The 12,693-nt window shown below is 36.8% G+C and overlaps 1 protein-coding gene across 3 annotated transcripts in view; it reads left to right on the top strand.

Annotated features, from left to right (window-relative positions):
• The window catches only part of LOC105186728 (ecdysone-induced protein 78C), a 104,390-nt gene extending 95,633 nt beyond the window's left edge, over window positions 1-8,757 (top strand). For 2 of the 3 annotated variants that reach the window (XM_025299834.1, XM_025299832.1), the window contains exons 5-7: window positions 6,521-6,954; window positions 7,058-7,375; window positions 7,768-8,757. In XM_025299834.1, the coding sequence (XP_025155619.1) occupies window positions 6,521-6,954; window positions 7,058-7,375; window positions 7,768-7,827 (812 nt within the window). In that variant the 3' untranslated portion in view covers window positions 7,828-8,757. The remainder of the gene's footprint in view (window positions 1-6,520; window positions 6,955-7,057; window positions 7,376-7,767) is intronic. The other variant, XM_025299833.1, reaches the window with a different exon arrangement.
• Window positions 8,758-12,693: the final 3,936 nt, after the last annotated feature.

The following is a 12,693-nucleotide window of genomic DNA, read 5'->3' as shown; positions in this document are numbered from 1 at the left end:
TACAAGTAAAACTTATCAAATTATTTTCCTTTTAAGATATATATGTATATAAGCTTTTAAAAGTAGAATTATATCGTGTTATAAAAATTTAACACGTTTATTAATAATGTCCAATATTAAAAAAAAATATCTTTTTAAAGGTTATTGTTATTTAAGAAAAACCTAGCTACAAAAAATGTCTATAACATAAATTTTTACAAGTAAAATTTATCATTATTTGTTAGAATACTGAGTTATATGGTTATTTTACTTGTCATTATAACAAATTAATTATTATAACAATGCAATAAAAAATATTTAATACAAAATATCTTGGCGCGGCTGCACCAAAAACTATATCGAAGATGTATGTACATAAAAGTCAAATTAGATATCATTGATATTTCGTCAATTATAATAAGAATAATATCTTTGAATAAAAAAATATCAAAATATGTAGAATATATACACATTCGATATATATATTCTATAGTGAAAGTTTATAATTTATTATAATACTATTGGGTGTACAAATTAGTTCGGCCCATTTTCAAAAGATGGCTTCGGCTGTTATGAATGGTTCATAGTGACTGCCGATTTTGGCGGTTTCAGAGAGGTTAGACATCTGCCAATAATATTCAGTTTATATCGCTTTGAATTTCATACAAAAACCTTGCTTTTTACAGTGTTGAAAATGTCGAATTTTGTGTTAACCAAGCAACATTTGTGGGAGGTTTTAATTTTCTGCTTTAATTGGAAGAAAAGTGCAGCTGAAGCCCATCGAATGCTTATTGAAGTTTATGGTGACGCTGCTCCAACTGATAAATCATATAGGGGATGGTTTCGACGTTTCAAGGATGGAGATTTCAGCGTCGAAGACAAGCCTCGCTCTGGACGGCCAAAAAAATTCGAGGACAAAGAATTAGAGGCATTACTCCAAGAAGATCAGAGTTAAACGCAAGAGGAACTTGCAGAATCATTGAGAGTGACTCAACAAGCCGTTTCCGTACGATTAAGAGACATAGGAATTATTCAAAAACAAGGAAATTGGGTGCCTTATGAACTGAAACCGAGAGACGTTGAAAGGCGTTCTTCATGATAACGCTCGGTCTCATGTCGCAAAAGTCGTAAAAAAATATTTGGAAACGCTCAAATGGGATGTTTTACCGCACCCGCTGTATTCTCTGGACGTTGCTCCTTCTGATTACTAGTTGTTCCGAAGGATGCAGCACGATTTGGCAGATCACCGGTTCACTTCTTTCGCAGGTATCGAAAATTGGCTCCAAACTTGAATCCTCAAAAGACGCCTCAAAAGACGAGTCATTTTTTCAAGATAGAATTCGAAAATTGCCTGAGAAATGGGAGAAAGTATTAGCCAGCGATGGAAAATACTTTAATTGATCTGTTCATTCATTTTGTTTTGAAATAAATACATCTTTTAACACAAAAAAGCGGACCGAACTAATTTGTACTCCCAATATATAAACTTAAATAAAACATTACACCGTATATAACATATATAGAGAGAATTTACAAGTACATATTATTATAATAAAAATGCTATCATGTATGTATTAAACAAGTTTTAGTTCGATATGTTTTTGGTGCAGCCACGCCAAGATTTCTTGTATTAAATATTTTTTTATTGCATTGTTATAATAATTAATTTGTTATAACAACAAGTAAAATAACCATATAACTCAGTGTTCTAAGAAATAATGATAAATTTTACTTGTAAAAATTTATGTTATAGATAATTTTTGTAACTAAGTTTTTCTTGAATAACAATAACCTTCAAAAAGATATTTTTTTTAAATATTGGACACTATTAATAAACGTGTTAAATTTTTATAACACGATATAATTTTTACTTTTAAAAGCTTATATACATATATATCTTAAAAGGAAAATAATTTGATAAGTTTTACTTGTAAAAACTTATGTTATGTACATAATATATATCTTAAAAAAGGAAATAATTTGAATTTGAGATTTCTAAAAATATTAAATATACAATAATCATATATATACAGGATGTCCAGAATGTGATCATTAATATTTTGTGTACTGGTAGAACTGGTTAAAATAATTTAAAAAGTCCTGTGTCGTTTTATAATTTTTTCAATATTTATTCCGTAATTAATTAAAATGTGTAAACGAATGAGCGCACGAGAAAGCGACAGGACGGGCTCTATGTATAAGAAGATAGCTTACCTCGCGCGGCGAGAGGCAACCGTAAGCGACAAAAGGCTGCCGCCCAGCACTCTCTACGCGCTCATTGGCTCACATGTTTCAATTAATAACTCGATAACTATTGCCAATTTGACATTATGGTACATGACTTTTCTTCTCGGCTACACCCAATCTACCAGTACACAAAATATTAATGATCACATTCCGGACACCCTGTATATATGTTAGGTTTCTCAGTTGGCGCTACTGTTCTAATATATCACTTCTTTTGTACAATAGAATAGTGTTGTAGAGTTTTATTATAGTTATAAGTTTTACTTGTAAAAACTTATGTTATGTACACATATATACCTTAAAAAAATAATTTGAATTTGAAATTTCTAAAAATAACACAATACGTGTTGCGCTTGTACTTGGCGCCTTTTTCTTACCTTTTTATTTAAAAAGGTAAGTTTTATATAAATTTTACTTGTAAAAACTTATGTTATATATTAAGCATATAATAATCATATATACAGGGTGCACGATTTATGAAGACATTGAAATATCTCGAGAACTATGCATTGGATAAAAAAAAGTGGTTAATGAAAGTTGAAAGTCTCGAAGGGACATCCAATGATACCAAACTCGACCTCCCACCCCACCCCCTGCGGGTGGGGGTTGGGGGCAACTTTGAAATCTTAAATGGAAACCCCCATTTTTTATTGCAGATACGGATTCTACGCCACAAAATACGTAAATTTTGTCCCAAACTTTTTTTTTGATTCGTGATAGATGGCGCTGTAATCGCAAAAAATTATATTTTTCGCAATTCTCCAGAAATGATCATTGGATTGAGAAATAAAAGATACCTGTTCAATATTTTTAAAGAACATAATAAAAGTTATTCCCCCCCCATCCTCTCGGGGTAGGGTGGGTGATAACGTTCAAATCTCAAATGGGGACCCACATTTTTCATTGCAGAATTAGATTGTACGTGAAATTTTTATTGAAACAATTTTTTTCATTCGTGATAGATAGCGTTGAATTTTTCCGAGAAACTACTTTTAGCGTTACACAGGAACAACGACGAGGACGTAGTAGTTTTATGTTTCCTTCGGGTGCTTTTTTAATGTGAGTCCCCTTGCCTCTCACAGATCGGGGTGCTTTTTTAATGTGAGTCCCCTTGCCTCTCACTGTTCAATTAATTAGAGTAAGTGTTCGAAATTTTTACCTTCAACTTCAATACACTTATTGATCCTTTTTTCAAATGACTGTACACAGGATAGAAGCATATCTGCGGGAGTTTCAGCGCAAGCGTTTCTTATGCGTCCTACCATGTTTTCACGAGTTGTTGGCACTTGTTGATAAACCTTATCTTTTAGGTAACCCCACAGAAAGAAATCCGGCGATGTCAAATCAGGCGACCTAGCAGGCCAATTAATCGAGCCACCTCTGCCAATCCACCGACCATTGTAATCACGGTCTAATACTTTCCATGCTGCTATTGAGTTATGCGCTGGGCAACCGTCATGCAGATTTGAACGTTACCACCCACCCTACCCCGAGAGGATCGGGGGGGAATAACTTTTATTATGTCCTTTAAAAATATTGAACAGGTATTTTTTATTTCTCAATCCAATGATCATTTCTCGAGAATTGCGGAAAATATAATTTTTTGCGATTACAGCTCCATCTATCACGAATCAAAAAAAAAGTTTCGGACAAAATTTACGTATTTTGTGGCGTAGAATCCGTATCTGCAATAAAAAATGGGGGTTTCCATTTAAGATTTCAAAGTTGACCCCAACCTCCACCCCCAGGGGGTGGGGTGGGAGGTCGAGTTTGGTATCATTGGATGTCCCCCTTCTAGACTAACAACTTTCATTAACCACTTTTTTTTATCCAATGCATAGTCCTCGAGATATTTCAATGTCTTCAGATAAATCGTGCACCCTGTATATGTTAGGTTTCTTAGTTGGCGCTACTGTTTTAATATATCACTTCTTTTGTACAGTAGAATAGTGTTGTAGAGTTTTATTATAGTTATAAGTTTTACTTGTAAAAACTTATGTTATGTACACATATATAACTTAAAAAAATAATTTGAATTTGAAGTTTCTAAAAATAACGCAATACGTGTTGTGTTTGTACTTGGGGCCTTTTTTTATTATAATATACCTTATATTATATATCACAAGTTACATTGTATATACGTCACGTACATACACCATTAATATGTAAATGTCATAAATTTATACTTACTTGTAAATTATCTTCATCTAATTCGCATATTACCTGCACCACTTGCGTTATAAATTGTATCAAGCAGACCTTAAAATTGAAGAGCGATCTCCCTGGACAACGTCAATAAGCACTGGTATTGATTTATCGGTGGCACAGACATCGTCTGCTCAGCATCAGCTGACCGGCAATCAAATGACGTGCGTTATAACATACCGTGACGCATACCAGTATTCTCACCTTTTTATGCCTCTCTCTTTCTCCTCTCTCGCCCGTTCTCTCTCTCTCTCTCTCTCTTTCTCTCTCTCTCTCTTTCTCTCTCTCCCTCTCTCCCTCTCCCGTCCTCTCTCCTGCTCTCTCTCTCCCCCACTTTCTCTCTCTCTCCCGCTCTCTCTCTCTCTCCCACTCTCTCTCTCTCCCACTCTCTCTCTCTCCTCCTTCCTCCCCCTCTCTCTCTCCCCCGTTCTCTCTTCCGTTCTCTCTCTCGTTCTCTCTCCCGTTCTCTTCCCCGTTCTCTCTCCCGTTTTCTCTTCCGTTCTCTCCCTCGTTCTCTCTCCCGTTCTCTCTCCCGTTCTCTCTCCCGTTCTCTCTCCCGTTCTCTCTCTCGTTCTCTCTCCCGTTCTCTCTCCCGCTCTCTCTCTCTCCCGCTCTCTCTCTCCCGCTTTCTCTCTCTCTCTCTCGCTCTCTCTCTCTCCCGCTCTCTCTCTCTCCCGCTCTCTCTCTCTCCCGCTCGCTCTCTCTCTCTCTCTCTCTCTCTCTCTCTCTCTCTCTCCTCTCTCTCTCTCTCTCTCTCTCTCTCTCTCTCTCTCTCTCTCTCTCTCTCTCCCCTCTCTCCTCTCTCTCTCGCACATTTTCTCCTATACTGTATTTTAGCATATCTCTTGCTTACTCGCTCGCATTCGCTTCTGTCCGATTCTTCAGCGCTCTCGTAGCGCCCCTGATGTTGGAAAAGCGAGATGTACATATATCCCTACTTTTATGCGTTCGACGTTTCTTACTTACTTTCTTATTGAATCGAAATTTTCCGTGATTCGAACTTTATTTTAAAATACCTCCACTTGGAGATAACGTACACAAAAATCACAAGAACATTTTGCCTATTTTTTAAGGCCGAATCGATTGGGACTAAAAAACCTCGATCGGTTCAGCCATTGCTGAGATATGAATATTTCACCTCCTTTGAACTCGCAGTTTCGCATAATATAGGCACAGTGTGCCTCTTGATTTAGTCCTTTACAAAATAAATCTCTTTGTGCATTTACAGTTCGATGCATTTCAGTATGGAAATAAGTATTATACCGGGTATTATATTCATGCACCTCGTTTCGTAATATAATTTTCTTTTTAAGATATTCTGTTAATTCTCCTTTTAACATCTTCCATATAAAAATATACACATTAACTTGTATACTTACTGACCCTTAAAAATTGCGATGCATCTATACTATATCATTAATTGGTGTATATATATTACATCTTATTATCGCCTTCATCAGCCTGGTCTGACACATCTGCAGTCTTTTACCCAACGCAAAGAGAGAGAGAGAGAGAGAGAGAGAGAGAGAGAGAGAGAGAGAGAGAGAGAGAGCGAGCAAAACAAACCAAAGGACAGTTGTGTACATAATTAAGTGTCGAAGTTGCAACGCGCGCGATATGCGGCTACTATGCGCATTCTCGACTAAAGAGGTCGTACTATGCTCATCGTCCGCATGTCGAAAATAAAATTTTGATGAACTCATGTAGACGAATTGGCGTAGCAGCACTCTGTCGCATTCAAGTATAAGAATCCGAAATGTACATGTTAATGTTCTCATGTATACTTTCTGCTCTGGAGAAAGTTTCAAAGTCACAACGATGAAGTTTTTCGAAACTGCGTGTGAAATCATGATTTAATTTAGCGACTCGTGAGAATAAAAATTTCATTAGGAGCCAAAATCGTCAAACGAATCTCTCTTTCTCTCTCTCTCTCTCTCTCTCTCTCTCTCTCTCTCTCTCTCTCTCTCTCTCTCTTTCTCTCTCTCTCTCCCTCTCCCTCTCCTTCTCTTCCAGTCTCTCTTGCACTTTGCTTTCTAGCCTTTTGTCGATCGCTCAAGTGAAATAATCGGTGATTTGTGCCAATTTGTAGCCGTCAGATACGGCAGGGTGCCGAAACGCTCGAGAGAACGTGGTCCGGAGGACTCGATGTCGACGAGTACAACGACGACGACCACCACTACCACTACCACTACAGGAATGCAGCAACTGACTTCACCTGGTACTGGTAACAACAACAACAATAACAACAACAGCAGCAGCAACAACAACAACAACAACAACAACAACAATAGCGCCAGCAACAACAACAACAGTAGCCAAAACAACAACAATAACAACAGCCAGAGCCAGAACGCAGTGTCGCGAGTACCGTCGGCAGCAGTGGCTGAAGCCGATCAATCAGATGCCGACGTAAAAATGGCCGTGTACGATTTAATCCTCCAAGTGTCGCAGGCGCATCAGGCGCATTGCGGCTTCACGGAGGATTCGGTGAGAGGGCTCGTAAGGAAGCCGATGATAATACCGGTAAGCTATATGTAGAGAGAGAAAAAGAAAGAGAAAAAAAGATACGACTTTTCTCGCTAAAGCCGGCAGCAATGCAGGTTTGTTTTATGATCTTGCTGATTAGGCGAGTAATTCTTCGCAGCCCGCCAGTCCGGAAGACCCGGAAGCGGCCTCCTCCACGGCGGAGACTGTCGAGTCGCAGAGGATCTGGTTGTGGCAGCAATTCGCCGTTAGAGTGACGCCATCGGTTCAGAGGGTGGTGGAATTCGCGAAACGAGTGCCGGGATTCTGTGAACTCTCTCAGGACGACCAACTGATTCTAATCAAGGTCGGTTTCTTCGAAGTGTGGCTCAGCCACATCTCTAAGATGACCACCGATAGTTCGATGACTTTTGAAGACGGCACATATATCACCCGGCAACAAATGGAATTAATGTATGAGGTGAGATCGGTGCGCTATTTGTTTTTGTCTCTTTGTTCATATCGTCATTGCAACATGTTTGCTTTATGGTGCACTTTGCATTCAAGTCATCCACAATGGAAAGATTAACATCTTATCTCGCTAATATGTATTTTTATATTAAATCCGTCTAACTTATTGAATTATTCGGAAAGTAATTTCGGTTTTTTTCAAATAAATGATATTAGTTACCCTTTTAAGCAGTCAACCTCATTCTAAACCAGAAAATCATTTTACATTTTTACAACGCACGTTTCGAGCTTTATTAAAAAAAAGTTGTTTTGGAATCTGTCTAGTTGTTTTTGTTTGACGTCGCATCAAAAATGGAAAACCGACATATTTTCATTATATTTTGCTTTTTTATTATTGTAAAGGCAAAAATGCAGCGCAAGCAAGAAGAAAATTGTGTGCCGTGTATAGAGAGGATGTGTTGACTGAACGCCAGTGCCAGAATTGGTTTTCGAAATTTCGTTCTAGAATTTTGACCTCAAAGATGCACCACGTTCTGAAAGGCCAGTTGAGGCTGATGAAGACCAAATAGAGGCATTGGTGGACGCAGATCGTCATTTAACAAAACAAGAAATTGCTGAGAGATTGAATTTATCGAACATTCGACCATGGTTGAGCATTTGAAACAACTTGGTTTCGTTTCAAAGCACGATATTTGGGTTCCATACGTTCTCAAAGAAAGAGATTTGATTCGTCGCATTAATTTATGATTTGCTGTTGAAACGTAAGGAAAACGATCCATTTCTGAAGCAACTCACAACGGGAGATGGAAAATGGATTGTGTACAATAATATTAAATATTAAATGCAAAAGATCATGGAGCAGACATAATGAACCAGCTCAAAGCACATCGCTGATGTCCATCAAAAGAAGATGATGTTTTCTGTTTGATGGGATTGGAAAGGAATGGTTTTTTTTGAGCTGCTACCAAACAACCAAACGATTGATTCGAATGTATATTTTCAACAATTAGACAGATTGAATGATTTCATCAAGCAGAAGAGACCAGAACTGGCGAACAGAAAAGGTGTTGTGTGTCATCATGAGCCAACGCCAGACCTCACATAAGTTTAATGACTAGCCAGAAACTTAGCGCTTGGATGGGATTTGCTACCGCATCCACCATATTCACCTGATTTGGCATCGATTATCACTTGTTTCGATTACTGCAAAATTCTTTGGATGGTAAAAATTTCGATTCAAATGAAAGTGTCAAAAATCACATAATTCAGTTTTTTGCCAATAAGGATCAGAAGTTCTACGAGCATGGAATTATGTTATTACCTCAAAGATGGCAAAAGGTTAGAACAAAATGGTTAATATTTAACAGAATAAAACTTTTCTTCCTATTAAAAATATCGTCTTTCATTCTCATGAAAAAAACCGAAATTACTTTCCGAGCAACCCAATACTTTCAAGCCACGATTTCTACAAACTAAAGAATTCTGTAATGTGAAAGATTTCTGTAATTAAAGATTCTTCTTCTCGTAAATACAGATCTAGATAAATAAATACAAAGGCTATTTAATAAGTCAGTGATTTTGACAAGAAATGGCGTTCAAATTGCAAGTCTAATTTTATTTTTGACATTCACTGTTTTATTTAATTATACACAAAAAATTTTAAGTAGATCTGTCAAACAGAAACTTTTTGGTAACGTTCGAAAACGGAAAAGTTAGTGTTTCTTTGCTATAAAAAAGTGAATTTCGTATGCTGATAAAGCAGTATTTTTTGCGTGGAAAAACTTTTAAGACAACTGAAGAAATGCCGAAACAGTATTATCTGCTCCGTCACACGAAATAATTCACGAGCGGTTCACTGAATTTCGCTGTGACTATACAAGCACGAATCATATTAAGCGCCCGAATAAGACATCCGAATGAGGTCACAACTGAAGAAATGGTCAATAAAATCCATTGGACGACTGTCGAGTAAAAATACGCGAGATAACCAAGATGATAAACATTTCAAACGAACATGTTTTTCACATGTTTGAGCATAAGAAAGCTATCAGCAGGATAGTTACCGCGTTTGCTCATGGTTGACCAAAAACAGAATTGTGCGACCATTTTAAAGCAGCGTTTGGACATGTTCAAGCGCAATCCAAGTGAGTTTTTTACGGCTATATGTAACCGTTGATGAAATACAGATTCACTGATACATTTCAGAGATAAAAGAGCAATCAAAACACTAGATTCCTCCTGATGAATGTGCTCCGAAGAAGACAAAAATAGTTTCTTCTGTCGAAAAAGTTATGGCCACGATTTTCTGGGATTCGCATGGTAGAATCTTTATCGACTACCTGGAGAAAGGAAAACCGATTACAGGACAGTATGCCTCTTTATTGGATCGATTTCACGCTGAATTGATGGAAAAGCAGCCTCATTTAGCAAAGAAAAAAATTCTCTTTAATCACGACAATGTACCAACTTACATGTCTGCAATTGCCATGGCCAAAATTATCGAATTGCGCTACGAACTGCTCCCTCATATCTACTCTATTCTCCAGATTTGGCTCCATGCAACTTCTTTCTCTTTGTAAACATGAAGAAATTTGCTCGGCGGAAAAAAAACCATCGCTGAAACAAACATCTACTTTGCAGAATTTGAAAAATCGTATTTTTGGAAGGCTTAAAGAAGTTTGAAAAACCATTGGGCAAAATGTATCGAACTAAAAAGAGACTATGGGTCTATTCTTTTCAGCTGAACCAGTGCTGCACTGGAACTGCATTGGTTTAGAACTAGAACTAATGAATACAGCAAAAGTTCATAGGTGCAGAAATGCCAGATAGGATAGAAAAGAACGCCACAATGCAAGAAACAACATAGCGCAATACATTATTGTATCTGTTAATGATTCTTCAGACGAAGAAGATTTATTTTGCCTTTATCTACCTTCATTACATGTAGAACCTATCTGGGGATGGAGAGCATGATAGGAATATACTGTTCTTTCACATGACAAAATTGATTAATATTAATAAAGTAAAAACTGCAGAAGTATCTAATAACCGAGAATAAATCGAGTAACTGTATATCTGTTCTTTTCAAATTTTACTGCCGAAACTAGTGTAAATTTTGTCCTCGCAATACTGAATTGCTTGTACTAACTTCAGACCTAGTATAAGCAGTACAATGAATTGTTGTACTAAGTTCTGCTGTACTGATGAAGAGGACAGTAACATCTGACGTCATTTCTGCTAGAAAAAACGCTTCATTGTATACTTCTCGAACTAATATTAGGTTATTAGGTTATTAATTATATTAGGTTATTAATTATTAAAATATAAAGTCCGATTTCTTGAAGTACTAAGTTCGGCAATCGATATCTCTGATATTTCTTTGATTTTTATAGTTCTTGGTTTTTTGTTTTAAAAGTCATCATCACTCCTTTTAAACGCATATTTTGGTTTGTGATTATCTTTCGAAATGTCTTTGTTACAGCAATTTTTGTGTAACCATGAATAAGCCAAAGAATTCGTGTTATTTTCGAATATGAGTTCCGTCATGAATCCAATGCAGCGCAGACAACTCGAAATATCAACGAATTGGTGAAGATGTGGCTAATGAACGCATAGTATGTCTATGGTTTGAGAAGTTTCATTCTTTTGCGATTTTAATCTTGAAAGTGAGCCACCTAAGACCAACTAAGTGGGCGACCCTAAGACCAAGGTGGATCATGAGAGCTGAAAGCTATAACTGGAAGCAGATACATCTCAAACTACGCGTGAATTAAATAGCAAAGTTTAACGTTAGTATTCCAACGATCTTGGATCATTTGAGTCAAATCGGCAAAGTAAAGAAGCTGGATAGATGGGTTCTGCATGAATTAACCGGCTTATGGTTAGACCCGAGTCTAACTCGGGGTAAGATTTACTACTTGCAGGTCTGCCATTTTTGATCCGCCATTTTGAATTCTGCAACAACCTCAAATTTGAAATCAACACGTTTCGAAAACTATTATAAAACATGAAAGTAAATATTTTCCTCTGTAGAAAAAATTTAACCATTTTGATACTAATTTCTGCCAGTAAATATAACTGCAAGAGGGTTAAACGAGCGTCAGAAGAGAATCGTTTGGAAGCTTGCCTTTTTTATCATCGCGACATAAAGGCGAACATTTTTAATCGTATTGCTACATGTGATGAAAAATGGATTCTTTTTCGACAATCGCAAGTACTGGGTATAATGGCTGGATGTATAATGAAATGCCGAAACACAGTCCAAAACCGAATATTCATCAAAAAAAGCTAACGCTGTCTGTTTGGTGGTCCAGCGCTGTTATAATCCACTATAAGCTTCATGAAACTTGTCAATCGATTACAGCGAATGTTTACTGTAAGCAATTGGACGAAATGATGAGGCTGCTTGTGATTAAGCAGCTGAGATTGATCAATACGGACAGGCCAATCTTCTTGCAAGAGAACGTTTGACCACATATCGCATAAACAAGCTGCTCAAGCTACAGGACTTGGAAACTTTCCGTCACGCACCATATTCATCAAGACCTTGTACTAACTGATTACCACTTCTTCCAGGGCATTGGGCTATCTCTTACAAGGAAAAATATTTAAATTCTCATACAAGCTGTGGAAAACGCCTTTCGCGATCTCATCGTCACCCGCTTTTTCAGGCTTCTTCACTGTTTGACATAAATAAGCTACCCATTAAGATGGACTGTGTTGATAGTTTAAGCACATACTTTGATTAATAGTACTATTTCTATTTGAGATATAATAAAACTAAACTTTGATTCCAAACTTTTGATTCGAAATTCGGACATTTCATATTTAATGACCTAATGGAAAGTCCAGCTCCAGAAAGAACAAATCCTGTGTGGAAAAATAAATCGAATTTCGGTAAAAAAAATTTTTTCATTTCAAAGTTATCTTGAAAATGAAATGATTTATCAAACAGCCCTCGTAAATACTCGATGAACTATCCCAATAAACACAGTTACATAACAATTACATTGTCGTAAATATAACGAAATGTACACGTAATATAATGTGTACGTTACAAACATATTACATGTTAGTTGTAATTTCTCACTCATAAAAAGTTGCAGTTATATAACAGAAATATTACATGTTATTAAATGTATATAGCTGTTATATAAAAAAGTTACTACTAATTTTCTTCGTGTCTTGCGGTCTGTCGATAGCTTCGAATTCAAGCGGCACCAATAATGTTTGACCGCGGCTAGGTTCTAACTTAACCTGACAATCGAGTGGTACGCAGTTAATTCCAATGACTCCAAACGATGTCTTGTAACTTGTACTTAATTATAA

The sequence above is a fragment of the Harpegnathos saltator genome, unplaced genomic scaffold, assembly GCF_003227715.2.
Source record: "Harpegnathos saltator strain DR-91 unplaced genomic scaffold, Hsal_v8.6 scaffold294, whole genome shotgun sequence".
Lineage (NCBI taxonomy): Eukaryota > Metazoa > Arthropoda > Insecta > Hymenoptera > Formicidae > Harpegnathos > Harpegnathos saltator.
This window is presented reverse-complemented; position numbering and strand designations above follow the sequence as displayed.